Source organism: Trachymyrmex septentrionalis, unplaced genomic scaffold (assembly GCF_001594115.1).
Source record: "Trachymyrmex septentrionalis isolate Tsep2-gDNA-1 unplaced genomic scaffold, Tsep1.0 scaffold129, whole genome shotgun sequence".
Taxonomy (NCBI): domain Eukaryota; kingdom Metazoa; phylum Arthropoda; class Insecta; order Hymenoptera; family Formicidae; genus Trachymyrmex; species Trachymyrmex septentrionalis.
Window position 1 is genome coordinate 1,890,303 of NW_017304428.1, and position 23,869 is coordinate 1,914,171.

The window sequence follows — 23,869 nt, forward strand, 5'->3', positions numbered from 1 at the left end:
AGAAAATTATTTTCGTTACTTGATTTAGAAAAGATTAAAATATTCAATTTTAAATAGTTAATGCTTGTTAAAATATTCACGAAGTAAAATAATTTTATTATTTATCCGCCTTTGTGATTTAATTTGCTAAATAATTTGCATAAGCGTTACGCACGATAATTATTGATATTGATAATTAATAATATCAGTAAAATATTTATTCTCTAAAACTGATTAATCTTTCGTTTAAGCGTGTTATTATAAAGATTTGAAATCTTTAATGTGCCACTCTGTTATCATTAAACAGAAAAAGAGACCGTAATTTTATTTATACTTTCCTCTTTTGCATTGAAAGTAAAAAGCCTTCTACAGTTTAACAAAGTTTATTTCTTTCACTGTGATGTGTTTTACATTCGTTTTAAAGTAAATTATATTACAAATAAAAGATATACAGATAAGTAGAAAATTAAAATATTAACTCTTAAATACTAAAATAAAATATAGTGACACTTTTACTGAGATTAGTCCCTGGGACGTCGATTTAAAAAGATTGGAATAAAAACATAGAAGTTTGATAAATCTATGTTTTATTAATCATACTGTTATAAATCAGTTTTTACAAAAGTACTTTATGAAAGTACAGATTTAGCGTTTTGTTTTTTACGCGTGGTCCCACTTTAGTACTTAAGGGGTTAATCAAAGATTACATTTGTTTTATTTCGAGCTTAAAATATTATTCTATCTTTGTTGTTTGATTAACTATCAAATAAAATTTCCGAGAAAGGCAATCAGTGGCAAAATCTTTGTCATATGACAAAAACGTAGCAATAAAATATCAGTCTAAAGCTTTTAGCACGAAAATAGAACAAACGCATTCAGGGAGTGTAAGTATAAAAAATAGATTTTAGAGTACGGTTGTTATTCTACTACGTCATTTTTGGTTTAAAAAAATTTTTCTCCGACAGTAAATGCTTCTTTAGGCGTGCCACTAGTGGCACGCGCTTATTGCAGGTTGGATATCCCTATTCTAAAAAAATAAAATTAATTGTGTGTATGAAATACATTGAACATAAAATTGAAAATGTAATTTTGAAATAAGGTTTTATTAAAATATATTTTCATTTGTTTTACGATTCCTGGTACTCGGCGATGTAATTAAATACCGAATATTATTTACAATTTGTAAAAATAAGAAAAAAATTACTTTAGCGCATATAAAAAATTATTAAAACAATTCCAAATTTAGAGTTTTAATTTATAATTTTATACAATATATACTTTCTATAATTTTTTTATTTATCTTTTTTTATTTATTTTGCATTGGAGAACTAAATCTTTCTAAGCGCTACTATTATTATTTTTTTATATTATTACATATAAGCAGTAAAAGTAATGAAGAATTAATTAGCTAAATTGTACCATTATTACATCGCATTTTTAGATATATTCCATAAGCTAAAAGCCGCAAATCCATCATTCTATACAATAACGTACAGTTTTAATTTAATGCGTGGTGATTGCTCTCGCGGTTGCGACAAAAGCGTGCACGCGATGGAGATATTGATCGCTATACGTTACGTGAAAGACTCGATAATTTTTGTCGACTGTCGACGTTGCTGGTGAACAATAACGCAAGGGTAGACAATCGTCGGACAGATATCGGAACGCGCGCGTTTGCAATTTCACCGCGATTTCTCGCAATCGTACGCGCGTTTGTTCGGCGCGCAAATGCAGTACAGCGCTTACGCGCTCGTTTTATATGGGCGACGAATTGACCTGTCTGGACTTCTGGAAAAATCTAGACAACTCGAAAAGCGCTGGCAATGCGGCTGACGAGATTGTTCGCACGCACAACAATAGAGTGATGAATTGCTCACTTTTGCAATTGGAAGATGTTCTCTTTGTCGAGTTGAAGGCAGATATGTAATTTATTTTGAATGCTGTTTGAATGACTTACGTAATTTTTCAACCATGAAGAATGAACAAACTTATTAAGTAAAAAAAAAGAGAGATTATACTTAAAATTTTTTTAATTGAAAAATAAGGAAAAAATTAAAAAGTTTTTAAATAATATTTTTAAGTAATGATAGAAGTTTTTAAATAATAGTAGAAGATTAAGCACACATATTGTAACGTGCCTCTTCTAATAAATATTTAACAATTTCCCATGTTTTGCATCTTTTCTCTTAAAAAAAATTTATCTTCTATTTCTTAAAAAAATAATTAAAAGAAAAAAAAATAAATCAAACGCTTTGATAAAAAAATCGGATCCTCTCAATTGAAAAATCGAGGATTCGAGGTTTTGTTTGTGATTCTTGGTTTTTCATTCTTAATAAAAGAATGAGAAACTTGCAGTTGATATCTTTCTATTGAAAGTGTAACGTTTCGAATCAGTCCATGTATTCCGTTCCTCCATTCTTTATTTAACTGCAAAATGTACCGAATAAATCATCAATCTTAATTATTGCGATATGCATGCGGATATTCATGACAACAAACATGCATCTGTACTCTCTTTGATGTGAAATTCCACTCGAAAAATGGAATAATTACATAATCATTCAAATTAGAGTAACTTTTCGTTCATATGTAGTAAATTCTTCTACTCGATGTCACGGAGTGAATATTTTCACTTCTAATTAAAGAGTGAACTGAAAACAGTATACACCAAGCAAGAAGAAGTTCGATAAACGAGTCATACTAATCGTCGTATTGTCAACGATATATCTTGTTGAGTCGATATTACATAGAAACGTCGACTTATTCAAAAGATAAAATGCTAATAAAATAAAATGCTACTTGTACAGAATTAAATTTTTTTTTCTTAGATTAAGATCTAATTTTATACTAAAGTTATGTTTTGACTGATATTTTACCTCAAATAAATGAAATATTAATATGATTGATTACTGCATCTCGAACGGCAGTATTTTCACTATCGATTGAGAAGTGAATTTTCACTCATTTTAAGTGAGATTTTATTCTAAAAAATTTAAAAAGTATATGCACATGCATATCAGTAAATTTATGACGGAGACAAATGGTGTTTTCGAAAATGCTTCAGGTGGTGTTTGTAACTACGCATAATCGCTTAAGCGGCATCGGATTAGCGTAGCATATCGGTACTTCAAGGGCAAATCCTGCTTAAACTTTGCGCGTATAGTATATCGCGCCCACCTCATGAAAATTTCATAAAAATTTGCATGAATGGGACGTACCTGCGAAAACCGTGTGTTATTTGTCTTTGTCAAGCCGTTCTACAGCGACTTCGGGAGTACTCGTTTGTGCGGCCCACACGCAAATGCATTTTGCTCTGAGAGACAGCCGGTCCATTGCAGTGATATCTTAAGTACCGTCAACAATTCTTTTTATCTCGACCATATCTGTCTCTGCTCTTACGCCCGTTTCCTTTTCGTAAGTATCGTCAGAAATCTCTCAAACTAAAAATTCAGTGAGAAAAAAATATGAGAAAAAAATTAATGAAAATTATACAAAGCACATTTTTCCACGTTTCTGACATTCTGTATATCACGAAAAAAATTACGATATTTGTATTAATTATGTGCATTTTTTCGACGTAGTAATTGTAAAATGAATTGTGCAATCTTAAATTAACAATGTGTAGTAATACGCTTAGGTAATCGCATATCTGACTACATAATTGTTCATCTTTATTATATCATCTTTTTTACTGTTTTTATATAATTTAAATATTGTATCATTTCTTATTTTAATTCATGTATATATTTCATGTAATTTAAATAGGTAATATGTAAAACCAATTCTCAGTATGTGATTTGTAAGCTTCCGCCAATAAAATTAAACGTTAATTTTGATAATGTTATAATAAATAATTATTAACATTTTTATTAACCCATAATTGAAACATATGAATCCTAGTAAACCCTGGGACTTTTTCTAATTTTTAAATAATAACCATTTGGTATGATTTTATGTTTTACGATCTTATTTTTTACAATTTTGTTTTTGAACAGTTCTTTAAAAAATTAAAACTATTAACGAAACTTTTGTCAATCCTAAGAACTTTCTCTAGCATCCTTTAGTCTCGGAACATGTTTTCCAGTTATAAATTAAATTTATATAATTCGTAGAAATTTTGGAAAATATTTACAAAAACATTTATCTCAGATAAGATTAAAATACCTTATAAAACATACGTATAAAATTCAAGATTTATGATGCAATATTAAATTTAAGAGCATACGACAATGCGCAAAAAATCACAATGCAAGAATGAAGGAGCAGCGAGTAAAACTTATCAGAGTCTGTCGCCGGACATCGGAGTGCAGCCGACAGCGTACGAGGATTTGATTGGATAGGTCGCTCGATTGCATATTGCATTCGACGAATATCGAAACCCCTTGTGCTCAATTAAATCCACGACAGCGCGGCCGATGGAATATCGAATTCGTAGAGTTTAAATCGCTGGACGGTAAAAAAGGAATTGCGTTTGCGAAATCATTTCGCTAAAAAAAAAAGTATCGATTAAGAACAATGGGAAGAAGAGGAAAAATATTGACACTATGCAGAGTGTGTCGATAATTTCGGCTTCTCTCTGCCTCCATTATGTAGCACATCTTTTGAACTATTGTAAATGGTAGTTCTTTGTCAGCACCTGCCATACTATAACACAAATACTATATTTTGACTGTCGTTCTATCAACATTTTTTCATAAACGAACAAAAATAACATTATATATATATTGATTAGAATGCAGTATTAAATTGATATATTGATATTATCAATTATATATATTACTTTTATCGGAATCATAATAAAGTTATATACGCTCGTATAGGATATTCCTCGGAAAAGTTGATTCTATTCAGAAACCTTTCTACCACCATATACGTTCCATTGAATTTTAAAGTTTCCATGACTATGTAACAAAGTTTCTCTTGCAGAAATTCAATGTACGCTCGTAAACTAAAGAAAATGTTTTAATAGTAAAAAAGGTAAATCTCTTTTTCAAGTTATTAAATCGAATGATATCATTTTTCTCGCTGAATAAAAATGGAGTTGAATTAAATGTTTTTCAATATTATTAATTGCTCTTACAAATATGAGTGACACTTTCATTAAATTCGATCATAATACAAATATATGTAAAGTTTTTATTGTATCTATTTTCTCAAAGTATATATTATTCCAAATAAATGTGAAGTTAATATTGCATAAAAATAACAATAAACAATATAAATGATACAAGAACATTAAATTGATAACAATACAGAAATAATATTATATTTTCATACAATACAACGCTTCAATTTGGTAATGCTCGAAATACAATTTGTAAAATTTATCGAAACATGCATTATAGTTCGACGTTAATGTAATGTCAAAAATATATAAATCATTGTTTGTTGATATTTCGTCGACTTCTGTACAATATCGACCAACCGCGTCATAGAAATTTGAAAGTGCGGGAATTATTTGATGTGTGCAAAATGCTAGACTCTTTTACTGGGAACAAAGAGAAATTAAATTATCGCCCAATTCTGTGCAAAACGAATCGCTAGAACAGATATTATTTGGGTTGAAAAATCCATCCGCGCGTTGTGACTGTAAAAGCCGCGTCAAAGCTTTGAAACAGAAAACCGATAGGAACAACGTGAAACTATCCTATGTTGATCCCGTTCGATTTTACGTACTTGCCCAACTTTCATCGCCATTTTCTCTGTATTGCTTATTTCTCGTTGAATCTCACCCGGATTTTCCAGTACTGTATTCTTTTATCTCTAACAATTCTCGACATACATCAAAGTAAATGTTGTTTCGAGTTTCTTCAAACGTTCCGTTATGTTTCATAATATCTTTTTTTATGTTAAAAATATATTTTTATATTTCACACGAAAGATTCATCAAAATAGATTTTGCATGTATTTAGAATCGTTATTTTTATCAAGATGAGAGATAATAAATTTAGTTTTAACACTTAAAACATAACTGTTAATTGTTTTTTATTTATCTTTTAATTACTATCTAATTTTTAATCGCATCTTATATTATTTTACGATATTCACATTATTCTTATAATTATTGATTATATATAGGAGTTATGTTAATTTATTAAAAAGTAAAAATCGACGTGTTAGTGTTGACAATCACAAAATCATGTCGTAATAACACATGCGATTTAGAGCGTGTTGTTGGTGTAGTCCCATGTACGTCCTGAACGATTCACTACGGTTCAGTGCAACTCAAGCTCGGAACAGAAGCAGAGCATCGTGACGTCAATGCATGCTTCCCTAAACCTCTGTCATCGCATTACAGACGATCAACGATAATTTTATTGCACTGCTGTTGAGAAAACAAAATCTATGTCAATGTGTTTCTGATGCGTCTTTTTACACCATCTGCACCATATACATAAAATATCGCAAAATTTTAGTTTGCTTTTTGCAAAGAAAAGTATTAATTTTTCATAAATTTTTATAAGTCATTAATAATTAAATTATTAAGCAGGATGCGTTTTAAATAATTATGTTAATTTTTAATAATAAGAAGCAATATATTATTATTCAAAGAATTTTTTCAATATTAACTCTTTACTTCTAAAAAAAATTAGTACCGTTTATCTTAAAAATTATGCAAAAGTATTGCATAATTTCTCTCCTATTTTTCTATTTCTAGTCGCAATCTATAAAAAACAATCTATCACCGATATTACGATATATCATTTTAGCACAAAAGCATTCTTTCTTTCTCGTTTTTTTTTCTTTGTGCTCGCATTTCATCATATACGCATACGAATAAAATCTATTTTTCCTATTCGAGAAAGAAAACGAGATGGTTGCCACAGTAAAACGTTGATTTCCAATTAAAGAATCTCATGAACGACAAGCCTCTCCCTATCGATCACAGATATTGTTCAAGGTGAATCGCGATTTACCCGCCAAGAGATCGAATCTGGTTCTGCTTTTCTCGCTGTCCCCGTAGCCCTCGAGGTCGTCCTCGTAATCTTCGTAATCCTCAAGGACAGGACGGTGGTCCCCATCATTGCCACTGACATTTCGCGAGACAAGATTGTTGCTGGGTGGACCTCTCTGAGTGGCCTGTCGGATGTGGGCCCGATGATTGTTATTGAAGAGGACCGATGGAGGTGGTGGCGTTGACAGCTGAGAGCCTTGAAGACGACGCTGAAGGTAACGGGCCAAAAGTGCTTGTACCGCGTCTGTCTCCGCTGTGCCTGGAAGACAGAAAGAGAGACTCGCTCTCGTGATCAGTCGACAACATCTTCCCGATTTTACGATATCCCGCTGAGTCCTTACATCCGCATTCTTACATTTCATTCTTTTCCTCTCGTCTCATCTCGATTTTTCGCTATCCATTTTTCTTTTTTTTTTTCTTTTATTCTTTTTTTTCTTATCGTCAGTTTTCTCTCAGTTTTCTGCGACGTAACAGTGCTCGCATTTCTCTTTCGCGAGATTGAAGATAAAAGAATTCGAGGCTCAATTCGAGGTCGTTGCCTGTCGAGAGGTCCTTCTTCTTGTATCATGTACGAAATGCATCGCGTGTGCATCCTCGTGCAAGCGTAAAGATATGTGCAATCCACGTTTTGATGAGAAAGATTCGACGATGGGTATAATCTCTCCTGCACGGTGATGGATCAATAGAGAGATGCGGACTTGTTAGTTCCAGAAAAATAATTGTGCGGGCAGAAAGACAGAAAAAGATATTCGCAGCCACCAGAAAGATCAAAATAACATAGAAAGGCAGAGTTTACACAAGACTTTAAATTATTTTTAATGTCATTGCAAATAATAATAACCATGATGTGTCAAGAGTACTTCAGTGGATGAAGCAAATGTCATTACAACTATTAAATTGTACAAAATATATGATCGCAATGACAGATGACAGTAATGATGCACTAAATGATACAGTGATTAAAGATGTACGGGAGAAATGATTAAAGGTGGCTCCTTGCTTTCAAAGTGTATGAACCAACGTAAACACAAGCGAGCGTGCTCATAATGCGGAGACAATATGCGGTAGAATACTCGAGTCTGCAGGATGCTTCATTAGGATCCCTGCCTCGTTTGCGTTTGATGTTCCAAGAGCTTTCACGAATCATTGTTTAACTTCAATGTATACACCATTTGTAGTTACATCAAGGAGATAGAACAAAATGAATTACAAATCATTCGACATTGCTTTGCAAATCGAAGACACTGATTAGTCAACATCATAATACTATCGATTGTTGTGCACAAGGAAATAAGTAAATCGCTAATCTAACTTTATTATTACATTTATTACTATAGTTCAATTATGCAAACCATTACCACAAACTCGTAAAGCTTTTTAAAGAATATCTATCAAAATCTGTATCAAGTTCTGTATAGTATAAGTTGTTTATTAGAGTAAACTAATTGTTTAAATTGTATCATAAGTGTAATTTCGATTTGAAAGTGTTTACAACGTTTTAACGATATGAAATGTAAATAGTAATTGGTATAAAATGTTAATTATTTACATTTTGTATAGTTCAAAGTGTTATAAGCATCAACGAAATCACAGATGTAGTATGATTTAAATACAAGATTTTTTAAACAAAAATTTTTTTAGTTTAAAACATACATATATTAATGACTTTTATATTATGTTTCTATTAAGATATAAATATAAACAGATTGTTATTACGTGTATAACACTTTTGCTAGATTTAATTTTGTTGAATTAAAATTATAAATAGTTAATATGATTCTGTTGAATTTTATTTATGCGAACGTGTTGCTAACTATAAATGTTGCAGAAGAAGCCTCAAAGAGGTAACGCAGAAACGGATAATTAAAGATACGGTGAACTAAACGACGATGTCGTGAGAGCTGTTGGAGGATTTGCGGCGACAAGAAATCCAATTTTCGGTAAAGTCCAGCACGAAGGACGAGTGCAATTACATCGATTTCTACCAGTAAGCTTGTGCGCTAATACTGTCTCGTAATTGAATTGGATCACAATTGTATCGCATGAATCCTATCATTTCTTCCCTCGATCGTTTCTACTTTTTTACCTGGATTCTTTTTGCTGAATAAAGACGTCCGTCAAATTGTCATTCCAAGCAGCAACTTCATATAATTAAATCCTACAAGTAAATATTGATCCCATTATGAAAAAGCATCTGACAAACTAGCGAAAAACGAGCGACGCCGTTGCACGCGCGCTCTGTTTTCTTGTTATATTTCGCGCAAGTTGGAAAATGCACGCTCGGATTGACCGCAAAGGATCAACCTTCCGGCACGGAGGTGATGCCCCCCGACAAGGATTTTCAGAGTCACTTCCGGAAATCATTTGCCTGGCGCGAATCTTGTTAGCCTTGCTTTCGCACGCGGACTAATTTGACAAACATACATTAAAGTAATTGACAATTTACTTATACTACGCAGTATTTATTTGTATTTATCTATCAAGTTCTCAATAATATTATTTTTAACTTTAATGTTACACGTTTAATTTTAACTGATTGACAGAGTATTTTGATTGATCTGAATTCATAAAATATATCATACGCAGTTTTATTTGTCAAAAGCGCATAATTTTATGCAAAATAAATAGTAACGTTAATTTAAATGGTATTGACGAATGTAAAGTAAATTAATAAAAATACTGATTAAACGCTAAAACGAACATTCAAAAAATATTGAAAATATTGAAACAAAACCACATGAGATAATAACATACTCGTACTATCAAAATTTTTCATGTTCTCGCGGTTTGACGTGTATGAAAAATAAATATAACCAAAACTAATATTTGGCGTTACGGCAATTAGAAAAATTCTCGTACATGTTTCCGCAAGACAACACGTAAAGCGTTACTCGATATCGGAAAAATAATAAAACGTCACATCCCGAAATATTCCACGACTGTTCCTATCTATTTTTTTGTGGAGAAAAAATCCAGAAGTAATCGCGCGAATAGTTGGAAAAACGTTCAACCAGATGAACGTTTGTTCTTTATGACACAAAAAAGTTCTTCAGTTTTGCTTCATTTGGAACTTTATCGACTTCTTCAACTTTATTGAACAATTACACATCTAAGGTCTATTAAAAATTATTGCAACTTAAAAATTGTTTCTTTAACGATAAGTTAATCGGAGAAATTGGAGCAAGTGAAACGTGAAATAATTTAAACACATAAGACACAGACTTTCATCGAGTTATACGAGACAGACACGAGAGGGAAGAAAATCTTGATTTTGCTTGTGAGAAAGAGCATGAAATAAATCGTGGAAAGTCATAGGTTACGCCATGCAACAGATTGAATGGATTTCTTCGCGGATTCAACGCGAGATTCGTCCTAAGAGGAATTTAGCGTTCTCGACCGAAAGATGCAAATTCGCGGAAAACTACCGTCGATGTGAAAATTTCTCTAAACCGGAATCCGAGATATCTTCTTGGACAAGGCAAATTCATGTCAAAGAAACCACGGAAGATTGGTGTCAAAGAATTTGCAAAAATGCAATCAAATGTTACTCCTCTCCTTCGAGAAGAAATTTTTGCCAATCTACTGTGAATAAATGAAACATTTCCAAAAGAAGATTTCTTACTTTCTTTTGGCAAAGAAATAATTTCGAGAAAAAATAAAGTAATACAAAAGACGGATAGAAAATCTGACATTTTCTTCGGAAAATTATTTCGATCGAATACTCGTAATATTGCAAGAAATGAAACATTTAAAAAGAAAAATTCGTTATATCTTTGCACATAAACAAAAGCGCAAAAGTGTACAAAAGGAAGCGTTACAAGCGGAAACATAGTACATCCCGTTCGATTTCTTTTAAAAATTTGTAAACTTTAGATTATAAGCATCATAATTTTCTGCATTAACTAAATAAAAACAATTATGCATCTCAATAATTAAAATATCAATGCTTTTTACTACTTGCATTATTCGTAATAAATTTATTTAATATTATTTTTAATAATCCTTTATTTTGAAAATATGTAGATATCTGCAATTTTTTTAAGCAAATCGCTTTTCCTAGAGTACCTTAAAGTCGTGAAAAATGTGGAAACTGCACATCCCAAAATGACCAACGTGATTAAATTCAGGATCAACCACGTGATTCGACGGGGAAAAATCACAAAGTCCGAGTGAAACTTTTCTGAAATTGGACGGAGAATTGCTCGTGAGGACTTCTCAGGCCAGAATCCTAATTTAAACTGAAAATTCAATAGAATTCCGCTGTGTTGAGTATTCTGCTCGGATGCAAGATCGACTCATTATCATTGTCTACAATGTCTACTGACGTTTTGCGGTTGAAGAAATCATCTCGGTTGACTAGAGAAACGTAAGTGTCCTTTGAAATGATTTAAGCTTCATTCGCGCGTTCTTGAGTGCACGAGAGAAGGTACGCATTAAAACGGAATGTCCTGAACTGATTTGCAAGTTTTGCGTCTCTCATCCGGCTCGCAGCCGGCGCGGAAACCAACCTTCTCCTGTAATCCATTGTCCCCACTTCATAATTCAATGACTTTCGGAACTACGTTTCCTGGACTATTTCCTCGACGGGTCTTCTGAATGTTTTATGCGATTTTAAGATGAGACCATGGTGGTGGCGACTGGCGATAGCGCGCGATACGCTTTTACCGTAATTGGATCTAAATTCTGGAACGGACGAACAAAGTCTAATAATAGCTTCATTTCTCGAACGCAGGCTATTATTATATTGGAGTCAATGTTATCCTATTATAGAGAGTTATAAAGGCACTATCGACAGGAGCACCAGCAATGGTACGAAATAATTTATAACACACACACACACACACACACACACACACACAACACAACAACGTCACACGATAATATATCCTCTGAAATGGTATTGTAATAATATGAAAAGATAACATTTATGATAAAGGTAGAAAAAGAATTATTTATAAAAATGTAATACAAGTACAAAAATTACGAGACTCAGTTAAATCGAATATTCAATATATAATATTATGATTATTGATTTCTTTTTTGAGATGACATAATTTATTAAATATAGAACATTAATTTGGATCGTGACGAAACGAACGGTTCGTGCAAAGCAAAGGCAACTTGCAAAGAGGGAAATTAAGCAGTTCGATTACCTCAACTATTTCAACAAGCATGTTTATATGAATTTCGTTCAACTGCCAATGCGAACTTCAGATCAATCGACTATGTCAGACTTTTAATATTAAAAAGGCATAAAATTTAATACGTGAAAGATATTATTCAATAGAGATACTTTTACTCATTATATTAATTCTGTAATATTTATTAATAATTGTTTGATTAATTTTTATTACAGAATTTCTATCACAATTATAATAATTTTTATATAATCAGAATTATTTGTATTATAATTTTACACATAATTTGAGGTAAAAGTATATTTTATACATTACGAAATGCACTGCAAAATAAATTATTTTATAAACGAATAATAAACGAATTATTTATAATTTTTAATATAAAGAATTAATTTACATTCTAATAAAACAGTTAAAATAAAATGTGAAATAAAATGTATATTAAAAATACTTTTTTCTCTTTCAGTAATTTAATTATTAATATTATATCTCTCTACGTAAATTAAATTAATTGATGGAGGTTAATGGGATATAACTTTACTTACACTGAAAAAAAATATCTTAAATTTCAATAAATATTCATTTTAATAGTACTAATTAAATATTTATTAAATATAAGAATATATTTATTTGGTAAAAACATTAATTTTATTTAACAATTACTTCTTCTTATTAAGTAAATATTTATTTATTTATTGTAAGTAAATATTTAATTGGCAGTATTCAAATAAATATATATTTATAGTTAAGATATTTTTTTCTAAGTATAGATTATTTAGGTACCTTCGTAAATTTTTTTCGAATAAAATAAATTTAAATGCACTCCATCAGAGCCAAATGAAGCAAGCCATTTGATTTTGGAACAAGCGGAGAAGCCAAACGTATCCAAACGCTGATGGCGTATTTGGATACTTTCGGTTCCTAGCCAAGAAAAGCACAATGTTTCGAGATTTATATGGCGTAAATAGCGAAAGATCCTGTGTAAACGCCAGTGTTTCGTATATATGCGAGTTCCCGTACGTGACAAGTGCCTTAAGTAATAGTAAACAGAGACGGCGGGCATTGTACGCGGGGTTCGGCTTGAAGGCACGTTTTCACCATCAATAGCGGCGCTGCTCATAAATGTCTTTTTAAATCTTTCGCGTGAAAGAGTGACAAGCTAATCCACTCGTGTTAACTGAATGTAATGAGACTACACGATAATTATATTTTGTGTCACTATTTTAATTTTTGATTGATTAGTTATTTTATGATTTCATCATCACTATGTTGATAAATGTCTGACACAATATTTAATTTCTAATATTATATTTTACTTTGACAAAAGTTAGAGAAAGAAAGGGAGAAATTGTGTAAAATATTATATAAATTTAACAAGCAGAATGTTAAAAGTCAAAGCATATATAAATAAGATTTATTATATCGGTGAAGAGAGATAAATACAAATATTATATTTATACGATTCTTTGTAACGATTGTAGCGTTTATTACCTACTATGTATTTCTCTCTCTAATCTTCATCAAAGTAAAATATTAGAAATTAAATATTGTGTCAGACATTCATCAATGTGGTGATTATGAAATCATAAAACTAATCAATCAAAAATTAAGTAGTGACGTGAAATATAATTATTGTGTAGTCCTCATTACATATTTATATAATATACACATAACTGAAATTTTAATTTTTCAGGGTTTTATTTAACATTGGTAATATCAAAAGACACGGTAGTGGCTCGCGCCAAGTGGGCGAGATCGCCCCTTTTACGCGAGTCAGCGAGTTGCGAGCATCCGAAATTATTGATTTTTTTAATAAAGGCTGTGGACTGATCGAATTCTGAATATGGGCTCAATCGATAGTTACGATCCGAATTATATAATAAACGTTTATTCTACCTCTACGTGTCCTACGAACAGAGATTCGTGATGCAAATTCCGAAATGTCAAAATTATATGTAAGATACGTCATCGCCTCAAAAAGTCATTTTCTTTTCATATTTTCGACACATGATAGATGACACACGTATATTGTTCTCATTTACCGATTTATTTATCTATAGTTTCATTAGCACTGTGTATTATATGTCGACATTTCACTGTATAGTTACTTTAATACTTTAATAAGTTATTTTTAATTAAAAGTGTATAAAAATATAAAATGGGCCGCTTGACCGCTTGACGTGTGAACGTCATTGCGTATATATTTACATACGCATGCCGTTACCAAATTCGTGATTTTAGCGTCGCGAAATTGGTAACGGTATGAATACGCAATGACGTTCACACTTCAAGCGATCCGTTTTATATTTATATATATATTTTACAAATCTAAAATTATTATCCTATTCTCAATTATATACTCTTTTTCTATTAATAACGCATGCCATAAATACTTATTCTATATTAAATCTAAGCCGCACCTATCTGAATTTGCTCGCACATATGAGCACGCTGTATATTATTAATTTACCTCATTCTCTTCCTTAAATCTCTTCATTTTTTCATATTTGGTATTTTTAATTATTTGCTTGTACATACACACACACACACACACACACACACACACACACACACACACACACACACACACACATTATACAGGATTGCTACAGAAATAATTAGTTGGCTTATATACTGCATTATTTATCAATGAAAATTTCATATCGCGAGCTTCCGTAGACGAAAGACCGAAATATCATAACTGTTAAAATGGCAAGTTCGCCAATATTTCAGTACGATGGCGTTTCCGAGGGAAAGTGTCTGTCTACTAGTGCCCTTCTTCTGATATACGTCCCCATTTCGCAGTTTGACGGGAAAGAAGCGGCAGAGTGGCTCGAATGCGACTGACAATAATTTGTCAAGTCGGCCACTCACGACTTCTTACATCGTTCCTTCGGACAAAGGGAATTTTGTTGGAAGAGCAGAGATTTCCCGTTTGAGCTTCTTGCTCGTCGCGTTTCCGCACGAGACTCGAGATTTCATAATTGCGCGAGTGCATTAGAGGAGCATTTCCGTCTCGCAAAATTGCGCGCCACTTGGAGAACATCGAGAAAAATCCGTATAAAATATATCAAGGGATTTCATGACAGTTTTTTTAACAGAGTGCATTTGGCAACAAACAATACATACATTTAGACTTGTTATTTATAATATCTTCATACATTTATTGGACACGCATTATCATTATTGTTAAATATGAAATAATATACGAAATGGTCATATCAGTTCGAACAGATATTATTATTATCATATTATTTATGATAAATTAAAAAAAAAGAATAATTAGTCGTGTAAATATATTTGAAATTTCAAACGTTGTTTATGTTACATCATATCTGATATTCTTATACACAAAATTTATCGCTTTTACAGATTATCCTGTTTTTATCAGCAAAGATATTTATAATATGCGTAATTGTATATTCAATCAAACTTGTTATGTAATGGATTTATTTAAAATGCAATATTAATCAAATATATTACATATATTTTCAATTATTAAACAGTTGTAGTTCATACATGTTTTTTTTTAATTTTACACAAACTTTCTATTCTAGACAATTGGAAGTTGTAACTGTAATATGACGTATAATATGATAATGTATTATTGAATTGTAATAAAACTTTGACTTTTAATGGACGACTCAAAAAGCTAAACGGAATTTTTTAGTTTAATTAATAAAAATTAAACGAGGTTTACACAAGCGGAAAGCGTCAATTGCGAGAACTTAAGTCTCGTCCCTTTCCTATATGTATTCATGTTTTCGGAAGAACGGCCTGTAACTCAGATAAGTCGCTGAAACCGCACAAAAGATCAAAGAAAAAGATTAAAACTCGAGAGAAAATCTCAATGATTTTACAAAAATTAAAAGTTATGTTTTGAAAAAAATATACGTTTCTTCTATTATTGTAGATAATGTTTTAAATTCATTTATGCCTTCTAAGAAATTTTTGTTAATAAGATATAATGATAATTGAAAAATAATAAAAATTTTTGTTAAAAAATTTAAGGAAGCTCTCTAAATTTATAAATTATATTAAAATGCTTTGTAATTTATACCAAATTATTTTTAAGATATTTTATTAGCAAGATAGCTATAATCTAAAAACATGTTATATTCATAAATACAGGGATTTATATGTAATTATACGTATCTATTGTATATAATCATGAAAGATAAACATATGTAAATAGATTAGATAGTAATATTACATATTAATTGTGCTATTGCGTTAATCTCATAATTGAAAGATAAAAATAATATTGTAACAGAATCTCTGAAAAATCTAGCTGTTTGTTTTGTTATATGCACCAAATGGAGACTCGATAAGTTTTCAACGTTTTACATTTTTCCATCAATCGGAAGGCAACATTTTCATCGTATTCTTTGAATATAAATATGGAACACCATTTTGTTCCCATTTTGCTTTTATCATCACGCTTTATGTCATACGTGCGATGCTTTATTTCAAATATCAGATAGTTATTTTATTTCTTTCTGCGCGAAGTCGATTTTCAGCGTAAAATCGAGACGGATGTAGCGGATGTAAAACGCGTCATCGAGATACAGAAATTTTCCATTGTACGATAAATAATTTCTCAATAATTGATGCCGTAAATGTCACGTTTATAGCACATCAATATTCATTTATCACCAATTGTCAAGTAATATTACGCGTCGCACAATAAAGTGAACGTTATGGTAGGAAAAATCTATCAATAATTTTACTTTTTCAATAATATTATTATTAAAAATTTTTGAAATGTTGTTTTAAATATTATTAAATTTGCGTAATTTAGCAAAAACATGATTATCTAACGATAAAATATTTAGACAAAAATAAGAATATATTTCAATGACACGAATTACTTTATACTATCCTTCCAAATACGATCTTTATAAATGATCAGGAATCATCATAGTCAATTAATTAATTTCTATAAATTCCGAGCCATTAACGATTTAATAAGCAATAAGTATTACAGTGAGTGCAAAAAGTATTTTTGTACAGAAAAAATATTTTTTAAAAAAACTTTATTTTTAAAATGTAAATATTATCTAGTGAGAAATGAGTCATTGAATTAATGTCGAATCGATATCGATACGATGATTTCGACGCCAATTCGACGTCGATTCGATTTTTAATTGACGATCATTTCTTGCTGAGTAATTAACAATTTATTCATAGATAGTAAAATAGACTATATGTTTCTTAAAATTATATATACCAAAAAGATGTGTATTAATTATAGAAAATATATCATCTGAAAAATAAGCGAAAATTAAAAAGTCTATTGTTTGGATGCTCAAAAAGTATTCGTATAGTCGAGAAATTTAGCTTCTAAAATCAGGAATACGTGCAAAGTTCGTTTGTTTATGTTAAAACAATATATTCATTGTATAAAATTGCTAATTAATGTTCATTTTTTACAAATAAAACTTTTTTTATAAAAAAATTCCTGGTATTCATACTTTTTGCTCTCACTGTATATGAAACAGATATTTCAGCAATTTCTTTGTTTAAAATAGAAGAGATATAATAAATGGGAATTGCGAAAATTGTTCTTTCATATTTAAACGATAATTATCTTTTTAGCAACAAATAATGATAGATAAATTACTCACCTATGATACTCCATGCCTTTCAAGCTTTCTGCTCCTGACAGATTCCTTCATTATATACACACGTGCAGATGCTCACACACATTCACAGCACACGCGAAACTCGATTATCGTTACGATTAGACGTGAAACTAATTAATTATCAGAATGACAATCGCACGATACTCTCATTAATCGCAAATTACAATGATCGTATTACACGTATTACGCATTACATTTCAAACAATAAAATAACACAAAAGAATTCACGTTACACGAAGCTAAAATTCGTTAAAAATTTGCTATTGTAAATTATTTTGTGAATAGCAAATCTTAATAAATATTCAAATATATCTTGCTTGAGTCTTTCTCTTATATTTTAATCCTTTTGTTAATGATGAGTATTCAATTTTAAACAATACAAATTTTTATCTTTTTGTGCAAATTTTGTTATTACGCTTCAAAAGCCTCACATTTCGAACAATAAAAGACAATTTTGCACAATTTTGATTTTATTTTTACTTTTACACTTTTAACTCGAATCATGTAAAACACAATAGTGAAAAAGTGAATTTAAACATATTGACAGTAAAGTTAAATTCTTCCGTTTTTACGTTTATGCTTTCACAAAATAACGTACAGATCACTGGAGTAAATTACATTAATGAGCAATGCGCGGAATCTCATGATAAATGTTAACGATTATTTTGAAAAGTAAAAAACAGATGCTTGCTTACAATGGATGCATTCAGAACGACAACCGCTTACTAAGCGCTCAGTGAGTTTTTCCATCTGACTGGAATATTTCATTAGATCCTAAAATATAGATGAAAGAGCTCACTGAGCGCTCAGTGAGCGATTGTCATGTTCTGAATGCACCCAATTAGTGTTGCCAGAAAAATTTTGTTTATCTCTTTCATTAATTTGCTTGCTGTCTTTTTACGATACTACGCCAATATAATATGTAGTTTATAGAAATGTATTCAATTAGATACAAATGTGATATCAAATCTGGCACTCTGTTTACAATTGACGGTGGCACGCGCCGGCCGTTAACTTGTGACGCGTACGGCGCCGCGGGCGCGCTATTGTTTACAGTTTACGTCACTGCTATGCGTGCGACGAAGCTCGAGTGAGCAAGCAGCGGCGCGAGCTGTTGTGTGTATTACGTTTCAAGACGCGACAGATATTAGAACACGTGCGATTGTTAGCTTAGTACTGATAACTACACGTCTCACACGGTTAATTAAAGACTTGTATATAAGCGACTGTTATTTATCGAAGCATTTGAAAAATTGTGAAACAAAATTCACTTACAATTTAATCCTAACTATACACACTTCTTTTTTCTCTTGATATACTCTCAGATCCCATCCATTTGTTATCGTAACTTCCGTAAAAATGGACATATTTCAATTAATTTTTTTTTAATCGTTGAAAAAATGATTAGGGAACAAGTTCATAATGTGTAAAGTCGATAGACTTTACAGAGCTTTGAAATATATAGATCAAAGAAAAAGAAAAATTCCAAAACGCGAAAAAAATCTTAATTTAGCAAACTACTCTGGGGTTTCTGGGACCTGTGTGTATAGCTAGAGTTAATATTAAAGGTATTAATTTACTTTAAGAATTAAGCATTGTTGTTTTAGTTAATTTTAAAAGCAGCAAGTCAATCGCTTTTATCTTGGCTACGTTCGGAAGCTTCACTCGAGTATCCGAATGTATCATTTTATCCTTGTTTTACATCTAATGAACGATAAAGCTAGAATAATGACTAGAGTACTTGTGACGTTTTGAAACGCAGTTCTTCGGATCCGAACAATCACATTCAACTATTAGTTAAAACACTCAGGAAATACGCAATGTAACACTGAACGCACTGTTTTCTTTTCGTGAGATTTACGGATAATAATTCTATTAATGGTGTTCGATACGCAAATACGTCTAACATTGCTGAACTTTATCCCGTTTTCGCTGTGAAGCATGAAGCAATACATATATACATATTACTTGCGCGTAATATATCAAGCGTACCAATAACTCCGGATTTACAATAGATTTTTAACCTTTAAACTATAAGGAATGGAAGAATCACAATCGATTATTCTCCTCGCATTCAACTGTAGTTCGTTAATTTTTTCTCGCTTAAGGTTTAAAACACTTATTGTAAATCCGGCCTATAACCAACTTCAAGTCACTTCAAGGGCAAGGAACGAAACATTTGGTCTATATAGTTAGCTTGTATTTCGCGGAATTATCTCGCACCGTAACGTATGACGCGCGTTATTGTTTACATCGAAAGTTCTTTTTCCTGTTATTCACATATCGACATTTAAACAAAGCAGGTAGTACCGCGTCATATCTTATATTATTATTCGAAATACGTACGATCGGACAGTGGAAGACGAGAATCCACGAGACAAATCACATTAACCTCTCGCGTACGATTTTCCTGAATTGACGAAGCAAATGAATAATTTATAAGCGTGGCAAAACAAGTATTCATTATTTAACGAAAAAATCTATTATCTGGAGCAGTTTATTGATCTAAAATAGGGACCAAACTGATAGACGGAAATTATATAAATTACAGTATCATGGATCTCGTATTTTAATACTCGATAACGCGTGGAGTTAAATTAGTATTTTTATAATTCAATAAAACTTTCTGTTGTTTAACATTTGTCCATTACGTTAATTTGCGAGATATGTCGAGCGAATTACAGCTTCGTATGATCAATGTAATTTTTGTTGCGTTATTTCCTTGTAATATGATAAAATAGCATCGCTTTCGTCGGGAGTGTCATAAAAAGTCGCACGATGGTTATAATTAATACCGCATGATATTAATATCGCACGTAATTGTAATTAATTGTGTTTTCGCGAGTGTTTCATATGTGTATGTGCGTGCAACGAAGGAATCTTCTGAGAGGAGGAGAACGCCTGAGAGGCATCGTGTGACGACGAAGCAGCCATGACGTGAGTAATTTATTTATTACATTCTTTATTGCTCGTAAAATTAATTGCTCATATTCAATTACATCACATGTGCGCAGTAACTATTTTATGAAAGTATTAATTATTTCGGAGATGTTGCTACTAATCGAATATATTTATTTGATATATTTTACAGATCGTCGTATTTCAACGTAGTTTAATTCCACCGATGTGCATCGTATCGGTGAGTGATAAATCATACTTTATTTTAATTTTAAGTAATGGATCCGTGAAAATTGTATGTGATATATATAATATAGTTATCTGTAAAGTATACGTTTACATATAAAGTATATATTGTATTATGTATGTACAATATATACGCACATATCCAATTTTAATAATAGCATAAAGATAATACATGTAACATTTCATAGAGTTATCACTTTAAAGTGAACGAGTAGTAGAACACAGACTAAAGTTAATATATAATTTTAGATTTGCAATATGCAATACATGGAATATCAGGCTGTACACATGAAACGTTCAATAAAAACTAAATTAATTAAATAAAAAATAAATTTAGTATGATTTGGCAAGTAAAGTAAACTCGGTGAAAAGTGAAGGATGAATGATTTTCGCAAAAATAAAATTATTTCATTGAAACATCTAACAAAATTAATATTCTTTGAAATCTGTGTTGAGGTTTTTATCCCCATATTTAAATTGCAGAAAAACAATTTTTAAATATTTTTAGTATATATTTGTGTAATTAAAAAGGTAGACATTTTAAATAGCTTATTCCAATTAATTTATTTAATAAAAAAGAGGAATGAGTTATTTACATTATTAATTTTATTTTGTTCTTGTAATGTGCTAATTTCACTTTAATGCTTCATAACCTATCCATTTATATTTTGTTGATAAATAATTTGTTGTTAATAATTTTATTTATTTAAATTTACATGCGACATCAAAATTTTTTTATTTCCTAATCAACTAATTGCAATATCAGCTTATCGCTAAAATATAATGCATAGAAAATCAAATAAAATTGATGTTATAATAAATGTAATGATATCATAATAAAAGTTAGTAGCTATAAAAATTGAAGAAGGATCACAAATTGACATAACTACAAAGTGCGTAAACTCTTTGCAATGATATTATTCAATTGTTATCGTTATAATTATTGCAATCTCGATATCCGATTGTATTTAATTTTCGGAATATCGCGGCTTTCCTCGTGTTTCTCATATTCATATAGATTTAGCTCGACAAATCATGGAGAGTCGTTCGAACAACACAAAATACTCAATTTTATTATTAATGTTCCCCTGTAATTATTCTGCCCAATAATTTATATATTTTCTACTTTAATAGTTTATTTTTTAAAAGCAAAGCGTTTCTATTAAATAAAAAACAATTAATAAAAGAATGAGAAGAAGCCATAAAGAAATTTATATGAGTCCTGATTATTCTGTCAACCGATCGGCTTTATGGAAAAAGTACAGTTGGTAAAAAGGTAGAACGAAATGTCAGACATAAATAGAGAAAATGAATAAGGTATATTAAAGGCGGTTATTCAAACGCAAATTACTCCCGACTCCATTTTCATTTTGCAAATAAAGCGTAGCGAATCTTACCGGAAATAAGAATGAGTTTTCGTGCGCTTGCGAGTTTGTATATTCCCCCTTGCTTTATTTAACCACGCGCATAAAATTGACTTTTTCTATCGGATTTCCTGCTCTTACGTTACCTTTTATTTTTACATCTCTTAATAAAGAAAAGAAAATATATGTGCAAAGTATTAAAAGATCTAAATCGTTTTAATAGATAAAATTTTGTAATAAGCAATATCTTGTTAATTATATTTAGAGACATAATTAATCAAAACTTTCAAAATCTCAAATATCAAAATAATCATTTATTTTTTTGTCTTTACATAAAAATAGGCATTTAAAAAGGAAATTGATTGCAATTTATTTAATTTTTTCAAAATTACAAGTTTTTGTATTCTCTTTTAAATAGAAGAAATTAATTTTCTATTATTATTTCTTCTATGCCTTCATCTTCTTATAAAATTTTACTGATGATAATTATTTGTTTTATAAGATTTTGCTTGAGAAGTGGAGATAAAAATTATATTATAGAATGGTTTATTAGTGTTCTATTAAATTGATTTCTTTACCGAATATTTGTCGAATATCCAATATTGTTGCGTAATGTGGTACTCGATAGACTCAACCATTCGAACACGTTTCCTAATTGACAGCTTTTTTCCACGGTAATTGGAAACGGTTGAGGAGCTTCTCCGTGAAGAGATTTCAAATTGGAAAGACACGGAACGGGGAGTAAAAAGAAAACCATTGATAATGAAACGGAAATTATCCCTATAGTTAGGAGCGAAATGAAAAAATTGATCTTTACGAAATATATATGCGATATAAGTTATTATCGTATACGAGGTAGTTTATCACTTTTGATAGATGAAATTGCGTTGTTTAGCAAAAAAGCGTTTTCGCAACTTCTAGTGCCAACTATACTTTATTTTTTGCCGATTAAAATGTATAGAATTTACTCATTAATTTTATTAGTATATAACATAATTTTTTTATCTTATATATCACATATACAGTCCTATAATATATTATATTATTTATTTATGTCGCCCAAAGAGACGTTGTTCCTTCATATGTCAATTATTGCGAAGAATATTACTAAGGTCTCGGTAATCTAAAGGCTTAGGACGCTCGCATGGAATGCAAGAGATCCGGGTTCGGACTCCCGATTGAAGTAATATTTTTCGCAATAAAAATTAATTATTTACAGATTTTAATATGTTATTCAATATTATTAAGATCATTTCGAAGATGCGAATAAGCATCAAAAATTTGTTAAATTGCTAGTCAATTTAACTCGTGACATTACTACGATAGTTTAATAAAGTTAGCGTTTTCAAGACCGAAAAATCATTTCGGCGCACGTTTCTGAGGACTGCATACGTAGTATAATTTCACACAAGAATCATATAAGCATTTAAGATCCAGCTAGATCGTTCAAGGTTTTGATTTTTATAGTTTGTGTTATCATACATATACGATCCTAAAATATATTATTTTATCTTATAATAATGTATAAATGAACGTACTTTACATTGCATATATTCTTATAAACAATTTTTATTTGTTTATATTACGTATACACACTTAAATAAATGAAAATAATATTATTTAAATAAATAAATAATAATATTA

At 30.6% G+C, this 23,869-nt stretch overlaps 1 protein-coding gene and 1 long non-coding RNA gene across 7 annotated transcripts in view; both read right to left on the reverse strand.

The window, feature by feature from the left end:
• Window positions 1–23,869, reverse strand: part of LOC108756640 (C-type lectin 37Db-like) — a 102,239-nt gene that overhangs the window by 37,988 nt on the left and 40,382 nt on the right. For 4 of the 6 annotated variants that reach the window (XM_018500615.1, XM_018500614.1, XM_018500612.1 and 1 more), the window contains exon 4: window positions 6,897–7,193. The exons of 1 other annotated variant lie outside the window; for it this stretch is intronic. In XM_018500615.1, coding sequence (XP_018356117.1) covers window positions 6,897–7,193 — 297 coding nt within the window. Of the gene's footprint in view, window positions 1–6,896; window positions 7,194–7,289; window positions 7,742–23,869 lie in introns of those variants that run through there. One more of the 6 variants, XM_018500616.1, reaches the window with a different exon arrangement.
• Window positions 11,006–14,271, reverse strand: LOC108756642. The gene is made up of 3 exons (XR_001939853.1): window positions 14,115–14,271; window positions 11,260–11,617; window positions 11,006–11,172 (listed from the first exon to the last, which is right to left on the reverse strand). It is a non-coding gene; the product is annotated as an uncharacterized LOC108756642 (long non-coding RNA).